The sequence below is a fragment of the Pangasianodon hypophthalmus genome, chromosome 26, assembly GCF_027358585.1.
Source record: "Pangasianodon hypophthalmus isolate fPanHyp1 chromosome 26, fPanHyp1.pri, whole genome shotgun sequence".
Classification (NCBI taxonomy): domain Eukaryota; kingdom Metazoa; phylum Chordata; class Actinopteri; order Siluriformes; family Pangasiidae; genus Pangasianodon; species Pangasianodon hypophthalmus.
Window position 1 is genome coordinate 18,950,767 of NC_069735.1, and position 20,692 is coordinate 18,971,458.

General features: G+C 37.8%; 1 protein-coding gene and 1 non-coding gene across 3 annotated transcripts in view; one reads left to right on the plus strand and one right to left on the minus strand.

The window, feature by feature from the left end:
- col5a3b (collagen, type V, alpha 3b) overlaps positions 1 to 20,692 on the minus strand; it is a 56,215-nt gene that overhangs the window by 19,324 nt on the left and 16,199 nt on the right. For both annotated transcript variants that reach the window (XM_053229956.1, XM_053229955.1), the window contains exons 2-28: positions 19,957 to 20,124; positions 15,704 to 15,917; positions 12,922 to 13,084; positions 12,648 to 12,770; positions 10,224 to 10,340; positions 9,667 to 9,801; positions 9,438 to 9,491; positions 8,385 to 8,426; positions 8,127 to 8,189; positions 7,956 to 8,030; positions 6,584 to 6,667; positions 5,975 to 6,031; positions 5,562 to 5,615; positions 5,360 to 5,413; positions 5,202 to 5,255; positions 5,002 to 5,055; positions 3,961 to 4,014; positions 3,742 to 3,786; positions 3,434 to 3,487; positions 3,294 to 3,338; positions 1,846 to 1,899; positions 1,706 to 1,750; positions 1,532 to 1,585; positions 1,383 to 1,427; positions 1,101 to 1,154; positions 939 to 983; positions 83 to 136 (exon numbers count right to left, since the gene is read on the minus strand). In XM_053229956.1, the coding sequence (XP_053085931.1) occupies positions 83 to 136; positions 939 to 983; positions 1,101 to 1,154; positions 1,383 to 1,427; positions 1,532 to 1,585; positions 1,706 to 1,750; positions 1,846 to 1,899; positions 3,294 to 3,338; positions 3,434 to 3,487; positions 3,742 to 3,786; positions 3,961 to 4,014; positions 5,002 to 5,055; positions 5,202 to 5,255; positions 5,360 to 5,413; positions 5,562 to 5,615; positions 5,975 to 6,031; positions 6,584 to 6,667; positions 7,956 to 8,030; positions 8,127 to 8,189; positions 8,385 to 8,426; positions 9,438 to 9,491; positions 9,667 to 9,801; positions 10,224 to 10,340; positions 12,648 to 12,770; positions 12,922 to 13,084; positions 15,704 to 15,917; positions 19,957 to 20,124 (2,060 nt within the window). The remainder of the gene's footprint in view (positions 1 to 82; positions 137 to 938; positions 984 to 1,100; positions 1,155 to 1,382; positions 1,428 to 1,531; positions 1,586 to 1,705; positions 1,751 to 1,845; positions 1,900 to 3,293; positions 3,339 to 3,433; positions 3,488 to 3,741; positions 3,787 to 3,960; positions 4,015 to 5,001; positions 5,056 to 5,201; positions 5,256 to 5,359; positions 5,414 to 5,561; positions 5,616 to 5,974; positions 6,032 to 6,583; positions 6,668 to 7,955; positions 8,031 to 8,126; positions 8,190 to 8,384; positions 8,427 to 9,437; positions 9,492 to 9,666; positions 9,802 to 10,223; positions 10,341 to 12,647; positions 12,771 to 12,921; positions 13,085 to 15,703; positions 15,918 to 19,956; positions 20,125 to 20,692) is intronic.
- trnak-uuu (transfer RNA lysine (anticodon UUU)) lies at positions 619 to 691 on the plus strand. The gene has a single exon. It is a non-coding gene; the product is annotated as a tRNA-Lys (tRNA).

Here is a 20,692-nt window from a genome sequence, read left to right on the forward strand (position 1 = left end):
TTGTAACACAGCCCTCATCCCAACTTGAGCAATCGACCTAGAGAAGAGTGTCTGTTCAATAAATGGGATCATTTATAATTACATCATCTCCTTTTCCACCCATTTCTCCTTTCGCTCCTGGAAATCCGTCTTCACCCTAAAAAAGCACAACACACACAGTCAGAGCCTGAGAAACACACCAGCACATCCAAAACTATAAAAACACTCCATTAACACACTCCTCCTGGTTCAGCAGGAAGAAAAGAGTGTGTTACAAGTTTCTGTTTGGTTGGTTTTTCCTTAATTTAGCCACCTGTCAATTCCAACCCAGTGAGAATGAAGGCTTTTCTATTGCAGTACTCGGGAACCCCACAAATTTCTAGTTTATTTAAAGTTTACATGAGAGATCAGAGCGTTAAAAAAAAATCATAAATATAAATAAATAAAATATGGCTGTTAATCAGAAACTACTTGAAAATGGACTTGGCTAAGACTGTGTCCCAAACCACACCTAGCTCACTGTGGTGCATTGTGGGTTGTCACTGTGTGAGAGTGGACTCCATAAAGTGCACTATGTAGTGAATCAAGTGTAGTTTGGGGCAGTTTTGTTGGTGGGTGGAGTTAGCAGAAGACACTAGAGCCCGAATAGCTCAGTCGGTAGAGCATCAGACTTTTAATCTGAGGGTCCAGGGTTCAAGTCCCTGTTCGGGTGGAATAGTTATTGGGATGGTTATTGGGACTGATCAGAAGGTTTGGGGTTCAAGCCCCAGTACTGTCAAGCTGCTGGAGCTTAACCACATCTGCTCCAGAGGTGCCATATCATAGCTAACCCCAGCTTCCTAGCAAGCTGGGATATGTGAGAACCTGCATTGGCTCTGCACAAGTACAATAAAAAGTTGAATCTCAATCTCAGACTATTAGATGGTTTCAGAAAGTGTGGGTGGAGCTTCATCACTCACCTTCTCTCCTTTACTTCCTTTCAGTCCCCTCAAACCATCAGCACCCTGAAATACACACACACACTAAATCAATCCTCACTAACACACACCCACACTCACACAAAGCACACCTACACTCACAATGTTCACACACATACACAGTGTGCAGATAAAGTGTTTTACCTTCACTCCTCTGGTTCCTGGATATCCAACAGGACCCTGAACTCCTGCTAAACCCTTCAGCAAACACACACGCACACACACACGCACATACACACACACATACACAAGCACACACACAAATGAAGAAAAAAAAAACAAATTAAAATTAGATGCACATTTGCTGAAGAAAAGACCAGACTGAGGTGAAAGTGATGGAGGGATGAAAGTGATGGATTAAAAAAAATATAGAAAAAAATAAGCGTGTGTGTGTGTGTGTGTGTGTGTGTGTTTACTGGCACTTACCGGCAGTCCTTTCTCTCCTGGTGGTCCTTCTCTTCCTGGGTGACCCTGAAGACAAAAACAGGAAGTGATGCATATTATTATGGCAATTAAGTTTACTGTGTGACAGGTGTGTATGTGTGTGTGTGTGTGTGTGTGTGTGTGTGACCCACTGGAGGTCCATCAGTGCCTGGCAGCCCCTGCATTCCTTTCTTTCCTGGAGGTCCCTGTAAAAATTGCAAAAATGTAAGCATGCCATAAGTACTTCCACACATACACACACACACACACACACACAGTGAGAGAGAGAGAGAGAGAGAGAGAGAGAGAGAGAGAGAGAGATGTACCTTCTCTCCTGGTAATCCGATTAGTCCCTGAGGTCCTGGAAATCCCTGGAAAGATATTCATTAAGAGATTCAGTGGATATTACAGAGGAAGAGTGTATGTGTGTGTGTGTGTGTGTGTGTGTGTGTGTGTGTGTGTATACCAGGAACCCTGGGTTTCCCTGTTGTCCCGGTGCTCCAGGTTCACCCGGTGGTCCCTGTAAAAACAGGAAGTGACATAATAAGTATAGGAGAATACTCATTCATAAACAATATTCATTTTATTTAATTAAACTTAATAAAATAAATAAAGAAAGAAGGCATTCAATAACATTACAGAATAATTTACATAATTAACCAACTGGGTTGTAACTTTTAATTCTAATTACAATTATTAAATAGTTTTAGTAATATCACATATTATTACTCGTAAAATTTACTGAACAACTTTTATTTAATTGAATAATCTATTTTTCTTTTACTCCGGTTTAGTGTTATTTTTAGCATCTAATAGCTAATCTATTTTATCTACATATCATTCTAGCATTTTCTGGTATTTTTAGCAGTAATTATAGTAATAGCTATTGTAATAGTAAAAGTAGTAAAATAGTAGTAACAGTATTACTAACAGTAGCAACAGGAATAGTAGTAATAACAGTAGCAGTAGTAATAGTAGTCATAACAGTAATAGTAGTAGGAATAGTAGGAATAGTAGTAATAACAGTAGCAGAAGTAATAGTAGTAGGAATAGTAATAGTAGTAGGAATAGTAATAGTAGGATTAGTAACAACAGCAGCAGTAACAGCATTAGTAACAGCAGCAGTAGTAATAGTAGTCATAATAGTGATAATACTAATATTAGTAACAGCAGCAGTAGTAATAATAGTAATAGTAGTAGGAATAGTGATAATACTAGTATTAGTAACAGCAGCAATAGTAATAGTTGTAGTTTTAGAATTAATAGTAGAAACAGTAACAGTACTTGTAAGAGTAGCAGTAATAATAGTAGTAGTAATAATAATAATAATAATAATAATAATAGGATTACCAGCAGCAGTAGTAATAATAGTAATTCTAGTAGGAATAGTGATAACAGAAGTATTAGTAACAGCGGCAGTAGTAATAGTTGTAGTTTTAGTAATAGAAACAGTAACAGTACTTGGAAGAGCAGTAGTAATAATAGTAATAATAATAGTAATAATAATAATAATAATAATAGGATTACCAGCAGCAGTAGTAATAACAGTAGTAGTGTATGAATGTAAGTGTATTATAATGATCATTAGCAGAAGTAGGAGCAGCAGCAGTGTATTATTACGATAAGGTCACTCTCTGATTGGCCACCAGAGGGCAGTGGTGCGCTCTCTGAGTGAGAGGTGCTGATCGGAGTTCCTGAGACAGTACTGTGATCCCTGAGCTCAGCTGCATCAGCTGGACCTCTGTCTTCATAGTTCAGACTGTTTAAATCAACATGCTGATGAGAACAGAGCTCAGCATTAAAGCCTGATTTATATTAATATTTTCTGCATCGGATCTGGAGTTTTCTTCTCCCACTGTGTGTTCTTCTCCTCACCTGAGTGTGTTACTGCTCACAGAAGGAAAGGATACACACCTGATTGCCCTTTGGACCCTGAACTCCATCAACTCCCCGAATTCCCTGAGAAACACGTATAGAGACCGTGAGATTAGATTAGACAGGACTATAGTGTGTGTGTGTGTGTGTGTGTGTGTGTGTGTGTGTGTGTTACCCACAGTCAGCCCTGTAGGTCCAGTAAGTCCTCTGGGTCCGGTCATTCCCTGTAAACCCTGCAGTAAACAAAGAAATAAACAAGCTTTCAATCTAACGAGGCCAAACATGCTTGCTTAAAGTAAATCCTTGGATCTGTCCCAAATCAACTACTGCACACTATGCACTTATTCACAAGAGTATATCTCACATTTCTTCTAGTTTAGATAGGACTTAAGTAGAGAAATTCTGAAAGCTTTTCATAAATAAATTAGAACAGCAACAATGTTATTATTAAAAATAATAATATTAAGAAGAAACAGGAAGTACACACAGGCTCTCCTGGTTGTCCTCTAGGTCCTGGCTGGCCATCTGAACCCTGAGGAAAACAATGATATATATATATATATATATATATATATACACACACACTGAATTGCATGGTCTTATACTGAATCCAAACACACAATCAGAGACAAAGATATAAACGTACATACGCGATTATGTATATAACTTTACAGTGAAGACACTCAAATGAATTGAAGCACTTCACCTTTATTCCCATGTCTCCCGGTGGACCGATCCGCCCTCGCTTCCCCAGCTCTCCCTACAGTCATACGTGAGCACACACTCATCACATGGTACAGCATACCATTAGTTCACTTTAAAAAGATAGAAGAAAAGCTGCTGCTACTGCCATTACAGTCTAATCCTGCCATTTTAAATGTTACTCCTGCCATTATAATCTACTGCTGACTTTATAACTGATTTAGCTGCTGTTGTAACACTTACTGCTACCATTATAACAGCTGCCATTTAAACTGCTGCCATTATACAGCAACTTTTACTGCTGCCATTATAATCTACTGCAGCCATTATACAGCAACTGTTACTGCTGCCATTATAATCTACTGCTGCCATTATAATCTACTGCTGCCATTATACAGCAACTGTTACTGCTGCCATTATACAGCAACTGTTACTGCTGCCATTATAATCTACTGCTGCCATAATAACTGTTACTGCTGCCATTATAATCTACTGCTGCCATTATACAGCAACTTTTACTGCTGCCATTATAATCTACTGCTGCCATTATACAGCAACTGTTACTACTGCCATTATAATCTACTGCTACCATTATAATCTTAAGCTGCCATAATAACTGTTACTGCTGCCATTATAATCTACTGCTGCCATTATACAACAACTTTTACTGCTGTCATTATAATCTACTGCTGCCATTATACAGCAACTGTTAGTACTGCCATTATAATCTACTGCTACCATTATAATCTTAAGCTGCCATAATAACTGTTACTGCTGCCATTATAATCTACTGCTGCCATTATACAACAACTGTTACTACTGCCATTATAATCTACTGCTGCCATTATACAACAACTGTTACTACTGCCATTATAATCTACTGCTACCATTATAATCTTAAGATGCCATAATAACTGTTACTGCTGCCATTAAAATCTACTGCTGCCATTATACAGCAACTGTCACTGCTACCATTAAAGCTGCCATTGGTGCCATTACAATAATTACTGCTGCCATTTTAATCATATTCTGTTTTCTCTCTTACCCAGTGTCCTTTGTTTCCAGGAAGTCCAGGTAAACCATCAAAGCCCCTGTCACCCTGAGAGAGAGAGAGAGAGAGAGAGTCATTTACACCTTGTGTTGTTAATTAGCAGAAACTTTTACTTTATGGAGCTGACTGATGATTCAGTAAGATCACAGATCAGTGTACTTTATTTCGTGTCTCTGTTTGTGAGTATGACCTACTTTAGCTCCAGTTTCTCCTGGTTCCCCTCGACCACCGTCTGTCCCAGCACGTCCCTGACAACATACACAAACGCTCACACGTAAGTAAAAGTACTTAATCATAATCAGTTAATCAGTTAATTAGGAGTATATGATTAGCTATGTATGTTGCACAGCACCCTTTTTCCTGGTTTGCCATTTGGTCCTGAAATACCAGACGGCCCACGTAAACCCTGGGAGTGAGAGAGTCAGAAACAGACAGAGATCAAGCTGAAACTTCTCCAAAAATATAAACATTCTGTAAATGAACATGCACTGGCAATACATTACATAATATATGCAATATTTCAGTGTGAAGCAGATGTAAACAGCGCCCCCTACCGGTGGGCCAGGCAGACCGGTATCCCCTTTCAGCCCCGTTGACCCCGGTGCACCCTGGGAAAATCAAAGTGGGGGTTAAAACACAATTCAGGTCACATTAAATCTGAAACCTAATAGTGACCATCTAATAGTGACTTTGTTTGTATTAGAAGTTTCCTTCAGATAAATGAAAAATTATTTCAAAGATCACAAAGATCGATGATGCCAATGAGCTACGAGAGCTACATAACATACACCAAAGCTTAGGTTTAAAACAGGTTTTAAATCAATTAATTAGGGAAAAAACAATAAAACAATTAGTAACAAAAAAATAGTATACAAGTAGGTTCATAATTTTGATTTCTGATTTTTTTTAAATCAGGTTTTAAATACAAAGAATAGAGAAAAAATAAGCAATGAATTTGGATACTCACCAGTGGACCTGGTCGTCCTGTAAGTCCTAACGGTCCTGGAGGTCCTTTCAGAGACAGCTGATACACACACACACACACACACACACACCACACACACACACACAACCATAAAAACACTACATAGTGCATCTAGGTTTTATTCGGATATTCAAACAGTAACACAAGCAGCTCAGGACAAAAGTAATACAAAACATACATACAGAAATATATCTCTCTGATATAGCAGTTTAAATACATCGTAAGATTATTATATTATTATATAATATACAGTGTTTTGCAAAAGTATTCAACCCCATAAAAGTCACCAGATTCGTCTGGATTATGATTGACACCTACACAGATTGTTCCAGACGTTATTTTTATTGCAAACAAATCTGCTCTTAAAGTACATTTTCAAAGTCAAAATTCATTGTTTAAAATGATTTAAAAAGTGAAAAAATGCTGTTTGCATAAGTATTCACCCCCTTCAGACTAGTACTTGGTAGAATCTCCTTTTTCTGCATTAACAGCTTTAAGTGTGTTGGGATGATGGAATGGTTAATGTGGATTTTAGCCAATGTAACTAATTACAATGCTTGTGTGTGGTGTATGTTGTAAGTGTTGTCTTGCCTTGGTCTGCTGTAGAATTGCCTGAGCTTGAGCTTCTTGAGCTGAAATCACTGGCCCTTTATGAGCGTCTCCACCAGACTGGAACTGTGAGAGAGACAGAGAGAGAGAGAGAGAGAGAGAGAGAGAGAGACAGAGAGACAGAGAGAGAGAGAGAGAGAGAGAGAGAGAGAGAGACAGAGAGAGAGAGAGAGAGAGAGACAGAGAGACAGACAGAGACAGAGAGAGAGAGAGAGAGAGAGAGAGACAGACAGAGAGAGACAGAGACAGAGAGAGAGAGAGAGAGAGACAGACAGAGAGAGACAGAGACAGAGAGAGAGAGAGAGAAAGAGAGACAGACAGAGAGAGACAGAGAGAGACAGAGAGAGAGAGAGAGAGAGAGAGAGAGACAGAGACAGAGAGAGAGAGAGAGAGAGACGGACAGACAGTAATAGTGTTAGGGGTCCAAGCACCAAGTATGTGTGCTTGTATGTTGCAGGCGGAGTATCGTGTTTATTGAATATTTGTATTTAATATTCAGTTTTGGTCTGATATATGTTTTTTTGTACAAATATTTGAATAAAATTGGTTACAGTAAAAGTTATGAGAGAATGTGTTTCCCTGAGTTTATTAGATCTGCAGAAAATGGCAGGTTGATTAAAGATGGGTAAAGTCTGCTGTCATTAAACAAAAAAAAATCCCAGTTTGATCACTTCACTAATACGTTACTTAACTTCACAGTTTTATTTCATATTCCATAGCTATTGCATGCTAACTGGAACTATGGAACTAGAGTTATTTTGGAAAAATAAATTACTCACACCACCCTGAAAAACCTGTACTCCTGGAAGTGTGTGCAAAATACCGTGGACGTCACACTCTTACTTTTGTATAAACCGATAAAGAACTTAACTAGAACTTTCAGAGAAGATTACAAGAATGTTTTCTGTTGCTTTTTCTCCTGAAGTGGGATTTGTGTAGACAGTTTATTCTTCTGCTTGGCTTATGTATATTATATCCCTTGACCAAATACCGTAAACATCATGCAGTGAAAGTGTTACAGAAATGTTTGGGTTGATGGTAACGCTGAATAATAACACTAATACAGAAGCGCACACTGTACATCACAATTCATAGTTATTTGTCACCACCTGGTGGTGAGATGTGGGTACTGCTACACACTCTGACCTTGTGTATGAATCTTCACAGTCTCTCTCTCTCTCTCTCTCTCTCACACACACACACACACACACACACAGAGATAATTGTTTATAGACACACAGGCACACACATGCCTGTTTTTCTGGCAACAAAAATCTGACATCATGTTTAACACTAGAGAAAGACAAAGACAGACAACACACACACACACACACACACACAAACACACACACACCGGTAACATCAAAAACGTCCCTGGAGGTCCTCGAATACCATCAGCTCCTGCAAGACCTGGCCGACCAGGAGGACCCTGAGGGAGAGTGTGAAAAAAGAGTTATTCACCACACCTTACACTGCAGACTGTCAGACTGTGTGTGTGAGTGTGTGTGTGTGTGTGTGTGTATACCAGCTCTCCTGGATCTCCTCTTGGTCCTGGTGGTCCCATTGGCCCAGGCTCTCCGGGTGGACCCTGCAGGGGAGACAAAAAATACTTCATTACTATCACACACACACACACAGAGTATACAGTACACACGTGCAGAAATACACACACACACAGACATACCAGTACATGCATGCTCACACGCTGAGACAAGTGCATTGAGCAGAAACATATATGGACACACACACACACACACACACACACACACATCACCATCATTACCTCAGGGCCTGGTAAGCCATGGGGTCCTTCAATCAGGGTGCCCTGTGCAATGCCAGAGAACAAGTAAACAATTACACTCCTACTTATAAACAAACAAACAAACAAACAAACAAACAAATAAACAAATAAATAAATATTATGTTTTTTGTATAATTTTTGTTTACTGTCACATTTTCTCATGCCATTTTAAATAAAGCTCTGACATCAATTACAGTAATCAGAAATGAATAACTTTCTCTTCTGAGACTTCATTTATACACATTTGTTTCTTCAGAATTGGAAATTACAGAAACATCAGACATGCTAACATCGCTAACAACAACAGCAAAAAAAAAATTTGCCAAAAGAAAAAATCTCTACGGTGCATGTCGGCGGATGAGTCGGCTAATATTTGGGGCTTTTTTTTAGATATACACCAACAAACAGTAAGAAAACACAAAGGCAAAAGTCGAGTGTGATTTTACTTAATAATAAACAGCTCTGTTTACTTTTTAAACCCAAATAAAGAGATGAAAGTCTAATTTTCTGTTAACTGATAAGATAAAGCTGATGTGAAAGTAACCTCTATTAGATACAAACAAGCCTTTCACATCCCGTGTCCTTTCCCCTTCAGTGAATCTCTCCTTCCACAGGGTGAATTTTACTCGTGTTCGGTTTTCAGGTGTTTGTAGTTTTACGGTAGAAATGGGTCAAAAATCATAAAATCTTTATTTAAACCGTAAATATTGGCACCTCTCACTCTGGGCTGCTATGATAGCTAGCAGTCCGCTACACAATACTGTACTATTTTTCACTGGTTTGTTTTTAAAATGTTTTTAAAAGCTGCACTACTCTATGATGATGATGATGATGATGATGTCAGTGTGGTGATGATGATGTCATCGGTAGAAGATGATGGAAAAGTGTGATGTGCTTTTGTCCTTTTTTTATAATGTGACATCACACACTGTCGAGTTTCAAACTTGTGAATACAAGTGACCGATTTTTAGAAATCTTTAGAAATTTTTTTAGAAACTTGTCTTTGTAATTCTAAAACATACATCTCACACACACCTCTAAAAACATGGCAGGTTCTCCTTTTTCTCCTTTCTGTGGTTCTGCAGATGCCTGGAGACAGAATGGAGGATAGAGGGATGGAGGGATAGATGGGGAGAAAGAGAGAGAGAGAGAGAGAGAAAAGTAAACTGTAGCTACAGTTTACAGTCTCAGAATTCTGTAATTTAGTTTTCGGTGGACAATCTGATGGACATATAAAGTACAGAATATGTGAGAAATGAAGTACATGTCCATTCCAGAGGTCATTTCCATTTCTGGTGGCAGGTCCATAGCGATCCTCGTACTCCTCATATTCCTCATATTCCTCATAATCTTTCACCACGTACTCCGTCCCATTATCAAGCTCCTCATATTCCACAATCTGTAAAATGGGAGAGAGGGTTTTTAATGCTACATACTTTACAGAGATATATAGGAGAACCTCAGGAGAACTTTAGAAAAACGTTAGGAGAATTTCAGGAGAATGTCGGGAGACCTTTGAAGAACTTTCACAGAACTTTAGAAGAATTTTAGGAGACATTCAGGAGAACTTCAGAAGAATTTAAGTTGAATTTACAAAGAGTTCAGGAGAAATATAGGACAACTTCAGGAAATCTTTAAGAAAATTTTAGAAGAACTTCAAGAGAATTTTAAGCAAAGTTCAGAAGAACTTTAGGAGAGTTTAAGGAGTACTTCACAAGAATGTCAGGAGAACATTAAGAGAACTTCAGGAGAATTTCAGATACTTTACAGAGATCTAATTAACTCTCACTCTGTGAACATGTTGTGACCACATCCACTCACCTCATACTCGGTGATGTTGGGTCCAGCAGTAACCGTGGAAACTGATAGGTCACTGTAAAGGTCACTGTAGAGGTCATCATATTCCTCAACAGCCGGCTTCCTGGGAACTTTCTGCACCTAAACACACATGTTGTCATAGCGACAAGTCTTATAAGGCAACAATAATTCTAGATCTATGCAAAAAGATAAAACTAGATTTATGAAGTTTTCTGGGATCTTAACTTTAATGCTGCCATTATTTTACAGTATTCAGTATTCCATAATTTTATGGTATTCAATATTCCATTATTTTATGGTATTCAATATTCCATTATTTTACGGTATTCAGTGTTCCATTATTTTACGGTAACAATATTCTATTGTAATTCAGTTTTAAATCTAACATAATTATTTTTAAGTTATTTTAAATTATTATTAACTTAAGTGTAGATATAGCAAAGTTCTGCTGCAACTCAACTAAAAAAAAATTTATTCATGCCGCTGCTCCTGCTTTAAAAATAGCTGCCAAGTGTCAAGATAGTAAATTATAAAAACTGTAGCTATGGGCAATACACACACACACACACACACACACACACTGACATAATCGTGTATAGCCATGATACAGGTACACACATGCCTGTTTTTCTGGCAACAAAAATCTGACATCATGTTTAACACTGAAATAAGCCAGAGCCAAAACTAAGAGAGAGAGAGAGAGAGAGAGAGACAGAATGGGAAAGAACGACAAAGTCAGACAGAGAAACACATACAGAGATAGAGACAGACAGATGGAGACTGACTGAGAGAGAGACAGACAGATGGAGACTGACAGAGAGAGAGACAGACAGATGGAGACTGACTGAGAGAGAGACAGACAGATGGAGACTGACAGAGAGAGAGACAGACAGATGGAGACTGACTGAGAGAGAGAGACAGACAGATGGAGACTGACAGAGACACAGACAGATGGAGACTGACTGAGAGAGACACAGACAGATGGAGACTGACAGAGAGAGAGACAGACAGATGGAGACTGACTGAGAGAGACACAGACAGATGGAGACTGACTGAGAGAGAGACAGACAGATGGAGACTGACAGAGAGACAGACAGATGGAGACTGACTGAGAGAGACACAGACAGATGGAGACTGACAGAGAGACAGACAGATGGAGACTGACTGAGAGAGAGAGACAGACAGATGGAGACTGACAGAGAGAGACAGACAGATGGAGACTGACAGAGAGAGAGACAGACAGATGGAGACTGACAGAGAGACAGACAGATGGAGACTGACTGAGAGAGACACAGACAGATGGAGACTGACAGAGAGAGAGACAGACAGATGGAGACTGACTGAGAGAGAGAGACAGACAGATGGAGACTGACAGAGAGACAGACAGATGGAGACTGACTGAGAGAGACACAGACAGATGGAGACTGACAGAGAGAGAGACAGACAGATGGAGACTGACTGAGAGAGAGACAGACAGATGGAGACTGACAGAGAGAGAGACAGACAGATGGAGACTGACAGAGAGACAGACAGATGGAGACTGACAGAGAGAGAGACAGACAGATGGAGACTGACTGAGAGAGAGACAGACAGATGGAGACTGACAGAGAGACAGACAGATGGAGACTGACTGAGAGAGACACAGACAGATGGAGACTGACAGAGAGAGAGACAGACAGATGGAGACTGACTGAGAGAGAGAGACAGACAGATGGAGACTGACAGAGAGACAGACAGATGGAGACTGACTGAGAGAGAGACAGACAGATGGAGACTGACTGAGAGAGAGACAGACAGATGGAGACTGACAGAGAGACACAGACAGATGGAGACTGACAGAGAGAGAGACAGACAGATGGAGACTGACTGAGAGAGAGACAGACAGATGGAGACTGACAGAGAGAGAGACAGACAGATGGAGACTGACTGAGAGAGAGAGACAGACAGATGGAGACTGACAGAGAGACAGACAGATGGAGACTGACTGAGAGAGAGAGACAGACAGATGGAGACTGACAGAGAGAGAGACAGACAGATGGAGACTGACTGAGAGAGAGACAGACAGATGGAGACTGACAGAGAGAGAGACAGACAGATGGAGACTGACTGAGAGAGAGACAGACAGATGGAGACTGACAGAGAGACAGACAGATGGAGACTGACAGAGAGAGAGACAGACAGATGGAGACTGACTGAGAGAGAGACAGACAGATGGAGACTGACAGAGAGAGAGACAGACAGATGGAGACTGACAGAAAGAGAGAGACAGACAGTGAGAGACAGAATGAATGAGAGATTTTATAAGCACAATAAAGGACCTTAAAAACTTCTTCATAACTAGATTCCTGTATCGCTAATTGGTTTAACTGACATTGAACATTCATGCAATACCAGTATTAATATTGAAATCATTGTGGGAGGAGCTACCTCCTCAGGGTCCAGTGATAGGCTGGTGTAAGGGAGGGCGGAGTCACAGTCAGGGATGTAGTTCTGACAGTAATCTGCTGCTGCATTGGGGTCTGGGACTATTAACAGCTGCTGGATCTCCCCCTGTAATACACACACACACACACACACACACACCGCTTGTTTGTTGAAACAGCGTTTTCAATAAGACTGAGTGTTTCAGTGCCAGGAGACAAGTGTGAACACGCTGGAGGATTGATGTAATTCAATATCACACACTTAATACATCACACACCTCAAACACTTCCTCCTCCAGGAGTCGTCTTCCAAACACTGTAACTCCCTCGGTGCTGATTTTGGGATCATCACCTCGGGGAAGGTCAAGGGTCATGACCTTTTCACAGTCAAGGTAGAGCGTGACCTTCTTCCCCTCCACACTGTACGCCAATCTGTGCCATCTGTAAGGTCAGAGGTCAAAGGTTAGAACAGTCTGCAAATAGAAGTGATTTTACTGAAGGAAAGAAAGCCTTTCCTAGAAAACTGCAAGACAAAGTTTTATTGGTCGGAAACCTTCACCTGTGACAGGTGTTTGACCACAAGGTAAGGGAGGCCATAAACTGGTGGCGCTTCCCATTCCATTTCACCCTCCCAAACTCGGCAGGTAAGAAAGTTATTCTAAGAACAGATATTATATCCCTTGGAATACCATGGTACTGAACTATTTCCTGTATGGTAGTAGTCTTGGGCTCAGGACGCTTGCCCAGAGGGACAATGTGGAAAACAGTCAACTGTTGAAGAATAACTTTATTGCCTGCAACAGGTGTGTCACCACCAGGCTTTAAATTGGAGGATCTTCCTATTCCATACCACCCTCCCAAACTTGGCAGGTAAGAAAGATATTCCAGTAGCAGTTGGCAGTTTTTCACATTTTCCCTCCGGCATAGCTTCCTGAACCCGATGACACTACTACACTAGAAGTAATTAAGCACCAATATATCAGTATTCCAAAGGATACAGTATCTTTTCTCAGAATAACTTTGTTACCTGCTGAATTTTGGAGGGTGATATGGAATGGGAAGGTCCACCAATGTACGGCCTCCCTTTCAATTACCTTGTGGTCAAACACTTGTCAAAGGTGAAAGTTTCCAACCAATAAAAGTTTGTCTCTCAATGACAAAGGCTTCCTTTCCCTCAATAAAAGCACCATTTTAAAGCCATCTTTGAGTAGCTTCCCTTTGACTTACCATGTGGTCAAACACTCGTCACAGGTAACAGTGTTATTCTGGTAACAGTTAACCTTTTTCACATTGTCCCTCTGGACAAGCTTCCTCAAGCAGAGGCAGCTACCATACAGGAATTAGTACAGTACCATAGTACAGGTATAACACCTGAACACGGACTACAGTTTGCCTAAAACTTCTGGTCGTTATCTTCATTTACAGGGCAGTTAGTTTATTACCCACACAGACAACAAGAGGGGGTAGTGCACTTTATGTCTTACATGCCTTATGTGTCTTTGTTCTTTGTGATGTTTGCACAGCTCTGGGATTTATACACTGTATAATGCTCTTTGTATGTGACAAGTAAAGACTTGAACTTGAACTAGTCTCTGGTCCTCTAGATCTAGCTCTTTCCATCAGCAACAGTGAGAAGTTGCATTTTTGGACCCTTCAAGATCCTTTAACCTATTAAACCCCTAGTTTAAAAGTGGACCCTTCCCTGTCTGCTCCGGTCATTTTACCTCTTCATTCCTACCCCATCCAGCTGCCTTCTCCGCCTTTTCCTCCTACTCAATACTCATACAATTTCAAAGGCAACTAGCCCTTGATTGGCATTGTGTGAGACCAAATGGTGCCTATAAATAAAAGGTATTATTATTATCATTATTATTATTAAATGTCTTGCCCTTGGTACACTAGACCTGATAAATATGTTGCGTTTGACTTGAGGTCACAACTTGTAATTCCCAACCTCCAACCAGGAAAAGCCAAAGAAAATACCCCCTCAACTTACAATTCCTACTCGACAACTCAAGGTAGTCTTCTCAACTACGAGTGACGTCAAATCAACATGGCTGCTCACAGCATCAGAAGTGAACAAAGTATCACTTCTTACATTTCAATGTCCATGTAAATACATCTATAACACTGACTATACAGATCACCATTTGAGGAGGAAAATATACGCGACTCATCAAGATGAATGCAGCAATAGTCCAATAGCGTTCTTCAGGCTATGTAGGATAGATGTAGCCTCAAATGTACAAACAGTGGTCCACCAATCTCTGTATCCAGAAAAAGAATATACATCCTGGAACCAAAACTTTTCCAAGTCTTCCATCACAAGTGTCTAGACCATCCCGGGCTTGCTCGACTTGAGGGAACTGTCATGCCTGTCATGCTTTGAATTCTTGAGGCCACAGAGAGAAAGAATATGAATAGAATATGTCAACAACGAATTTGAATACATTTCTTAAAAGCTTTAGCTCCAAATGTCACTGATCTTTCTCTACTTCTACGTTCTTACTGGCAGGTTGGTCGTGTTCCCTTCAGCCATCTTGCAGGTCTCTTCATTACTCTATGAGTACTTGAGTAAAGTTAGGTTAGATGAATGTTAGATGAAGTATTGAATCAACATCGCTGTAGCAGTTTACCCAGAAAGCACTGCTGCATTTGGACACAGATTCCTTTAACAATGGTTAATAAAGCTTTTTAGGAATGTAAAACAGGTGCAATAAAATACTTCAGATTTCAAAACTCTGTATTCACACCGCTAGCTAGTTTTCACACTAGGTAAACAATAAACAAGATATTTAGCAAATCATGTTGTCATGGTAGCTAGGTATTAAACAAACAAGCTAGCAAGACGCTATGACTTTGTACAAAGTGTGTAGCATTTAAATCGCCTGAGTTACATTATTCTACCTTTGTTCCTGCTGAACAGTCTTCCTCCTCTGTGCTGAAAGTGTGTATTGTAACAGTATTGATATAAGCACACGCATCATCAGCATTTATCACAAAACTATCTTTTTCCACCAACTTTTATCACATCTTTGTTTTTTCAGCTGCTTCACTCACTTGCCGTCGGCGATGTTGACCTTTTTGAAGACGGGGTAAAGGTCGGGGCTCGGTTGTCCCTCCTGATCTTCGTACAGGAAGACGGGCGAGCGGCCGAGCTCGAGCCCCAGCTGCTGCACTCCCTCGCTGTCGTACAAACTCAACAGGAAACACTGAGCACCGCGCTGAGCTCGCACTGTCGCCATCACCGAGAAATCAGCCGGAAACTCCGAGTCTAAAACCACACACAGGGAATATTCACCTTTCCTGATACAGCCATGAGCACCTGCATTCACAGTAACTCTGTTCAGCTGAACGGGCTGCTGAACCCACACATGGAGATATATATATATATATATACACACTGCACTGAGTTCTGGCCTCCTCCACCTCGTCCTGCAGTGCAACAGAGATACCACATCATTCTGCTCTGCTCTGTTCTACTCTATTCTATAGCATTATTCTACTCTATTCTATTCTGCTCTGTTCTATTCTATTCTATTTTACAGCATTATTCTATTCTATTCTATTCTATTCTATTCTACAGAATTATTCTACTCTGTTCTATTCCATTCTACAGCATTATTCTATTCTATTCTATTCTACAGCATTATTCTATTCTATTCTATTCTATTCTATTCTACAGCATTATTCTATTCTATTCTATTCTATTCTATAGCATTATTCTCCTCTATTCTATTCTATTCTATAGCATTATTCTACTCTATTCTATTCTGCTCTGTTCTATTCTATTCTACAGCATTATTCTATTCTATTCTATTCTACAGCATTATTCTACTCTGTTCTATTCTATTCTATAGCATTATTCTACTCTATTCTATTCTATTCTATAGCATTATTCTACTCTATTCTATTCTATTCTATAGCATTATTCTCCTCTATTCTATTCTATTCTATAGCATTATTCTACTCTATTCTATTCTGCTCTGTTCTATTCTATTCTACAGCATTATTCTATTCTATTCTATTCTATTCTACAGCATTATTCTACTCTGTTCTGCTCTGCTCTACTCTATTATTCTATTCTACAGCATTATTCTCCTCTATTCTATTCTATTCTATAGCATTATTCTCCTCTATTCTATTCTATTCTATAGCATTATTCTACTCTATTCTATTCTGCTCTGTTCTATTCTATTCTACAGCATTATTCTCCTCTATTCTATTCTATTCTATAGCATTATTCTACTCTATTCTATTCTGCTCTGTTCTATTCTATTCTACAGCATTATTCTATTCTATTCTATTCTATTCTACAGCATCATTCTATTCTATTCTATTCTATTCTACAGCATCATTCTATTCTATTCTATTCTACAGCATTATTCTATTCTATTCTATTCTGCTCTGTTCTATTCTATTCTACAGAATTATTCTACTCTGTTCTATTCCATTCTACAGCATTATTCTATTCTATTCTATTCTACAGCATTATTCTATTCTATTCTATTCTATTCTACAGCATTATTCTACTCTGTTCTGCTCTGCTCTACTCTATTATTCTATTCTACAGCATTATTCTCCTCTATTCTATTCTATTCTATAGCATTATTCTACTCTATTCTATTCTGCTCTGTTCTATTCTATTCTACAGCATTATTCTATTCTATTCTATTCTATTCTACAGCATCATTCTATTCTATTCTATTCTACAGCATCATTCTATTCTATTCTATTCTACAGCATTATTCTATTCTATTCTATTCTATTCTGCTCTGTTCTATTCTATTCTACAGAATTATTCTACTCTGTTCTATTCCATTCTACAGCATTATTCTATTCTATTCTACAGCATTGTTCTATTCTATTCTATTCTATTCTATTCTACAGCATCAGTCTATTCTATTCTATTCTACAGCATCATTCTATTCTATTCTATTCTACAGCATCATTCTATTCTATTCTATTCTACAGCATTATTCTATTCTATTCTATTCTGCTCTGTTCTATTCTATTCTACAGCATTATTCTATTCTATTCTACAGCATTGTTCTATTCTATTCTATTCTATTCTACAGCATCATTCTATTCTATTCTATTCTACAGCATCATTCTATTCTATTCTATTCTATTCTGCTCTGTTCTATTCTATTCTATTCTATTCTACAGAATTATTCTACTCTGTTCTATTCCATTCTACAGCATTATTCTATTCTATTCTACAGCATTATTCTATTCTATTCTATTCTACAGCATCATTCTATTCTATTCTATTCTACAGCATCATTCTATTCTATTCTATTCTGCTCTATTCTATTCTACAGCATCATTCTATTCTATTCTGCTCTGTTCTATTCTATTCTATTCTACAGCATTATTCTATTCTATTCTATTCTATTCTACAGAATTATTCTACTCTGTTCTATTCCATTCTACAGCATTATTCTATTCTATTCTATAGCATTATTCTATTCTATTCTATTCTATTCTACAGCATTATTCTACTCTATTCTGCTCTGCTCTACTCTATTATTCTATTCTACAGCATTATTCTCCTCTATTCTATTCTATTCTATTCTTTAGCATTATTCTACTCTATTCTATTCTGCTCTGTTCTATTCTATTCTACAGCATTATTCTATTCTATTCTATTCTATTCTATTCTATTCTATTCTACAGCATCATTCTATTCTATTCTATTCTATTCTGCTCTGTTCTATTCTATTCTATTCTACAGCATTATTCTCCTCTATTCTATTCTATTCTATTCTACAGCATCATTCTATTCTATTCTACTCTATTCTATTCTGCTCTGTTCTATTCTATTCTACAGCATTATTCTATTCTATTCTATTCTGCTCTGTTATATTCTGTTCCATTCTATTCTATTCTTCTCTCTTCTGCTCTATTCTATTAATTTCTGCCCTATTCTGTTTTATTCATATTTCTTATATATTGTGATCTATTTTGCATTTTGTTATTTAAATCTTTGATTTTATTCCATTCTGTTTTGCTCAATGTGTTCACACAACTTAATCATATTTTCTATTCCATTCAATTCTGTCCATTTCATTTTTGTTCTACATTGTGATCTTCTTATGCATTCTATTCTATTCTATTCTATTCTACACTACTGTGTGTTCAATTTGATTTTAGTTCCATCTATTTAGTGATCTAGTTTTGTTTTCTATTCTATTCCACTCTATGGTGTGTGCTATTCCATTCTATTCAATTCTATTCAATTTTCTTCTATATTATGATCAAGATTTCTGTTGTACTGTATTCTATTCTATGTGTATTAAATTGTCTTTCTCTTCTACTCTATTGTGTTGCATTTAATTATATGTTCTATTCTATTCTAATCTATTGTGCTGTATTCTATTATATTCTGTTCTATTCTATACTGTAACTCTATTGTAATCTATATAATTGTTTTGTGTTCTTTTTAATTTTCTTCAAAATTACGATCTAGATTTACACTGTATTCAATTCTTGTGTTCTATTTTATTTAGTGTTATTCAATTCTATTCTGCTCAGTTTTCTTTTCTATTGTACTATTGCGTTCGCACTCTGGTGTGTTCAGTTCTATTCTATGTGGTTTTCTTCTACACTGTGATCTAGTTTTCATTGTATTCTATTCTATTCTACTCTGTGTGAACTATTATGTTGTATTTTCTATTCTATTCAGTTTTGTTCTACATTGTGATCTAGTTTTAGATATTATTGCCCTCTATTATATGTTTTATTTTATACCATTCTATCCTGTTATTCTACTGCGCTCCGTTTTATTGTATTGTGTTCTATTATATTCTATTGTGTTCTGATCAAATATTTGTTGTTCTAGTTTATTTTATTCTCTTTTGTTCTATTCTCTTTAGTTTCATTATGCTTTGTTCTGTTCTATTCTATTCCATTAATGATCTCTTTTTGGTTCTATTGTATTTTGTTTCATTACATTTTATTCTCTATTTTTTTTTTGGTTGGTTTTAGCTTCTACATTGTGTATTAGGTTTCCATTGTAGTGTATCTATTCCACTCTTTTTTTACACTATTCTATTGTCTTATTCTACTTTGTTATAACTTCTGTTTTGACTTTTGAATATCAATGTATTCTGTTATCTTATTCTTCCTGTTTATATTGTTATCTCTGTAAAGGTTTACATAAATGCCAAACATATATAAACATATATAATAAAACATGAAATATCATTACATCAGTATATCGTCCTGCTCATCGTAGTTCACACTGGTGTATTAGTGTGTGTGTGTGTGTGTGTGTGTGTGTGTGTGTGTGTGTATAGGCCATGACGTACCAGGAAACAGTTGTTGTGTTGGAACACTGATCTGTATTTTCTTGTTGATCTTATAGGCCAGATCTACTTCCTCTTTGCCCCGCCTGTTGGTGCAAAACCCCGCCTCCAAGGACACGCCCTCCATCGTGTCTGATAGCTCGAGGATCTTTAAGACATCCACAGGATTGGCTGCATAAAGAGACAGACAGTAACGTAATAACAATATTAATAACAGTGTAATAATAATGATATAGAAAAGACAAGGAAGAAATTTTAAAGTGCATAAAAATATGGAACTGTAACTGTAGAAATCATTATAGAAAGATTTACCTTTATTATTATTATTATTATTATTATTAAAGGAAAAAACACCAAGATTATTTTTGAAACATATATTTCTTTGGTACTATATTCAATAATTATTCAATAATTGAAATTATTTTCAATTATTTTATTTTAACTCTCTGTGGCTAAAGGAAAATGTAAATCATTATATATTTGAAAATACACACACACACACACACACACACACACACTCTGCTGCACATGCACACACTTGCAGTTACGTATCAGTAAGTGACAAGCGGTTGTTGAACATGGCCTGACAGGACACAGCAAGAATTTTAAACATCTGACATCAAGGGTTTTTTTGTGTGTGTGTGTGTGTGTGTGTGTGTGTTGTATAGTGTTACAATAAAATAGCGATGATTATGATCTTTATCACTTCATCAAACAGAGAGAGAAAACAAGTGACTTA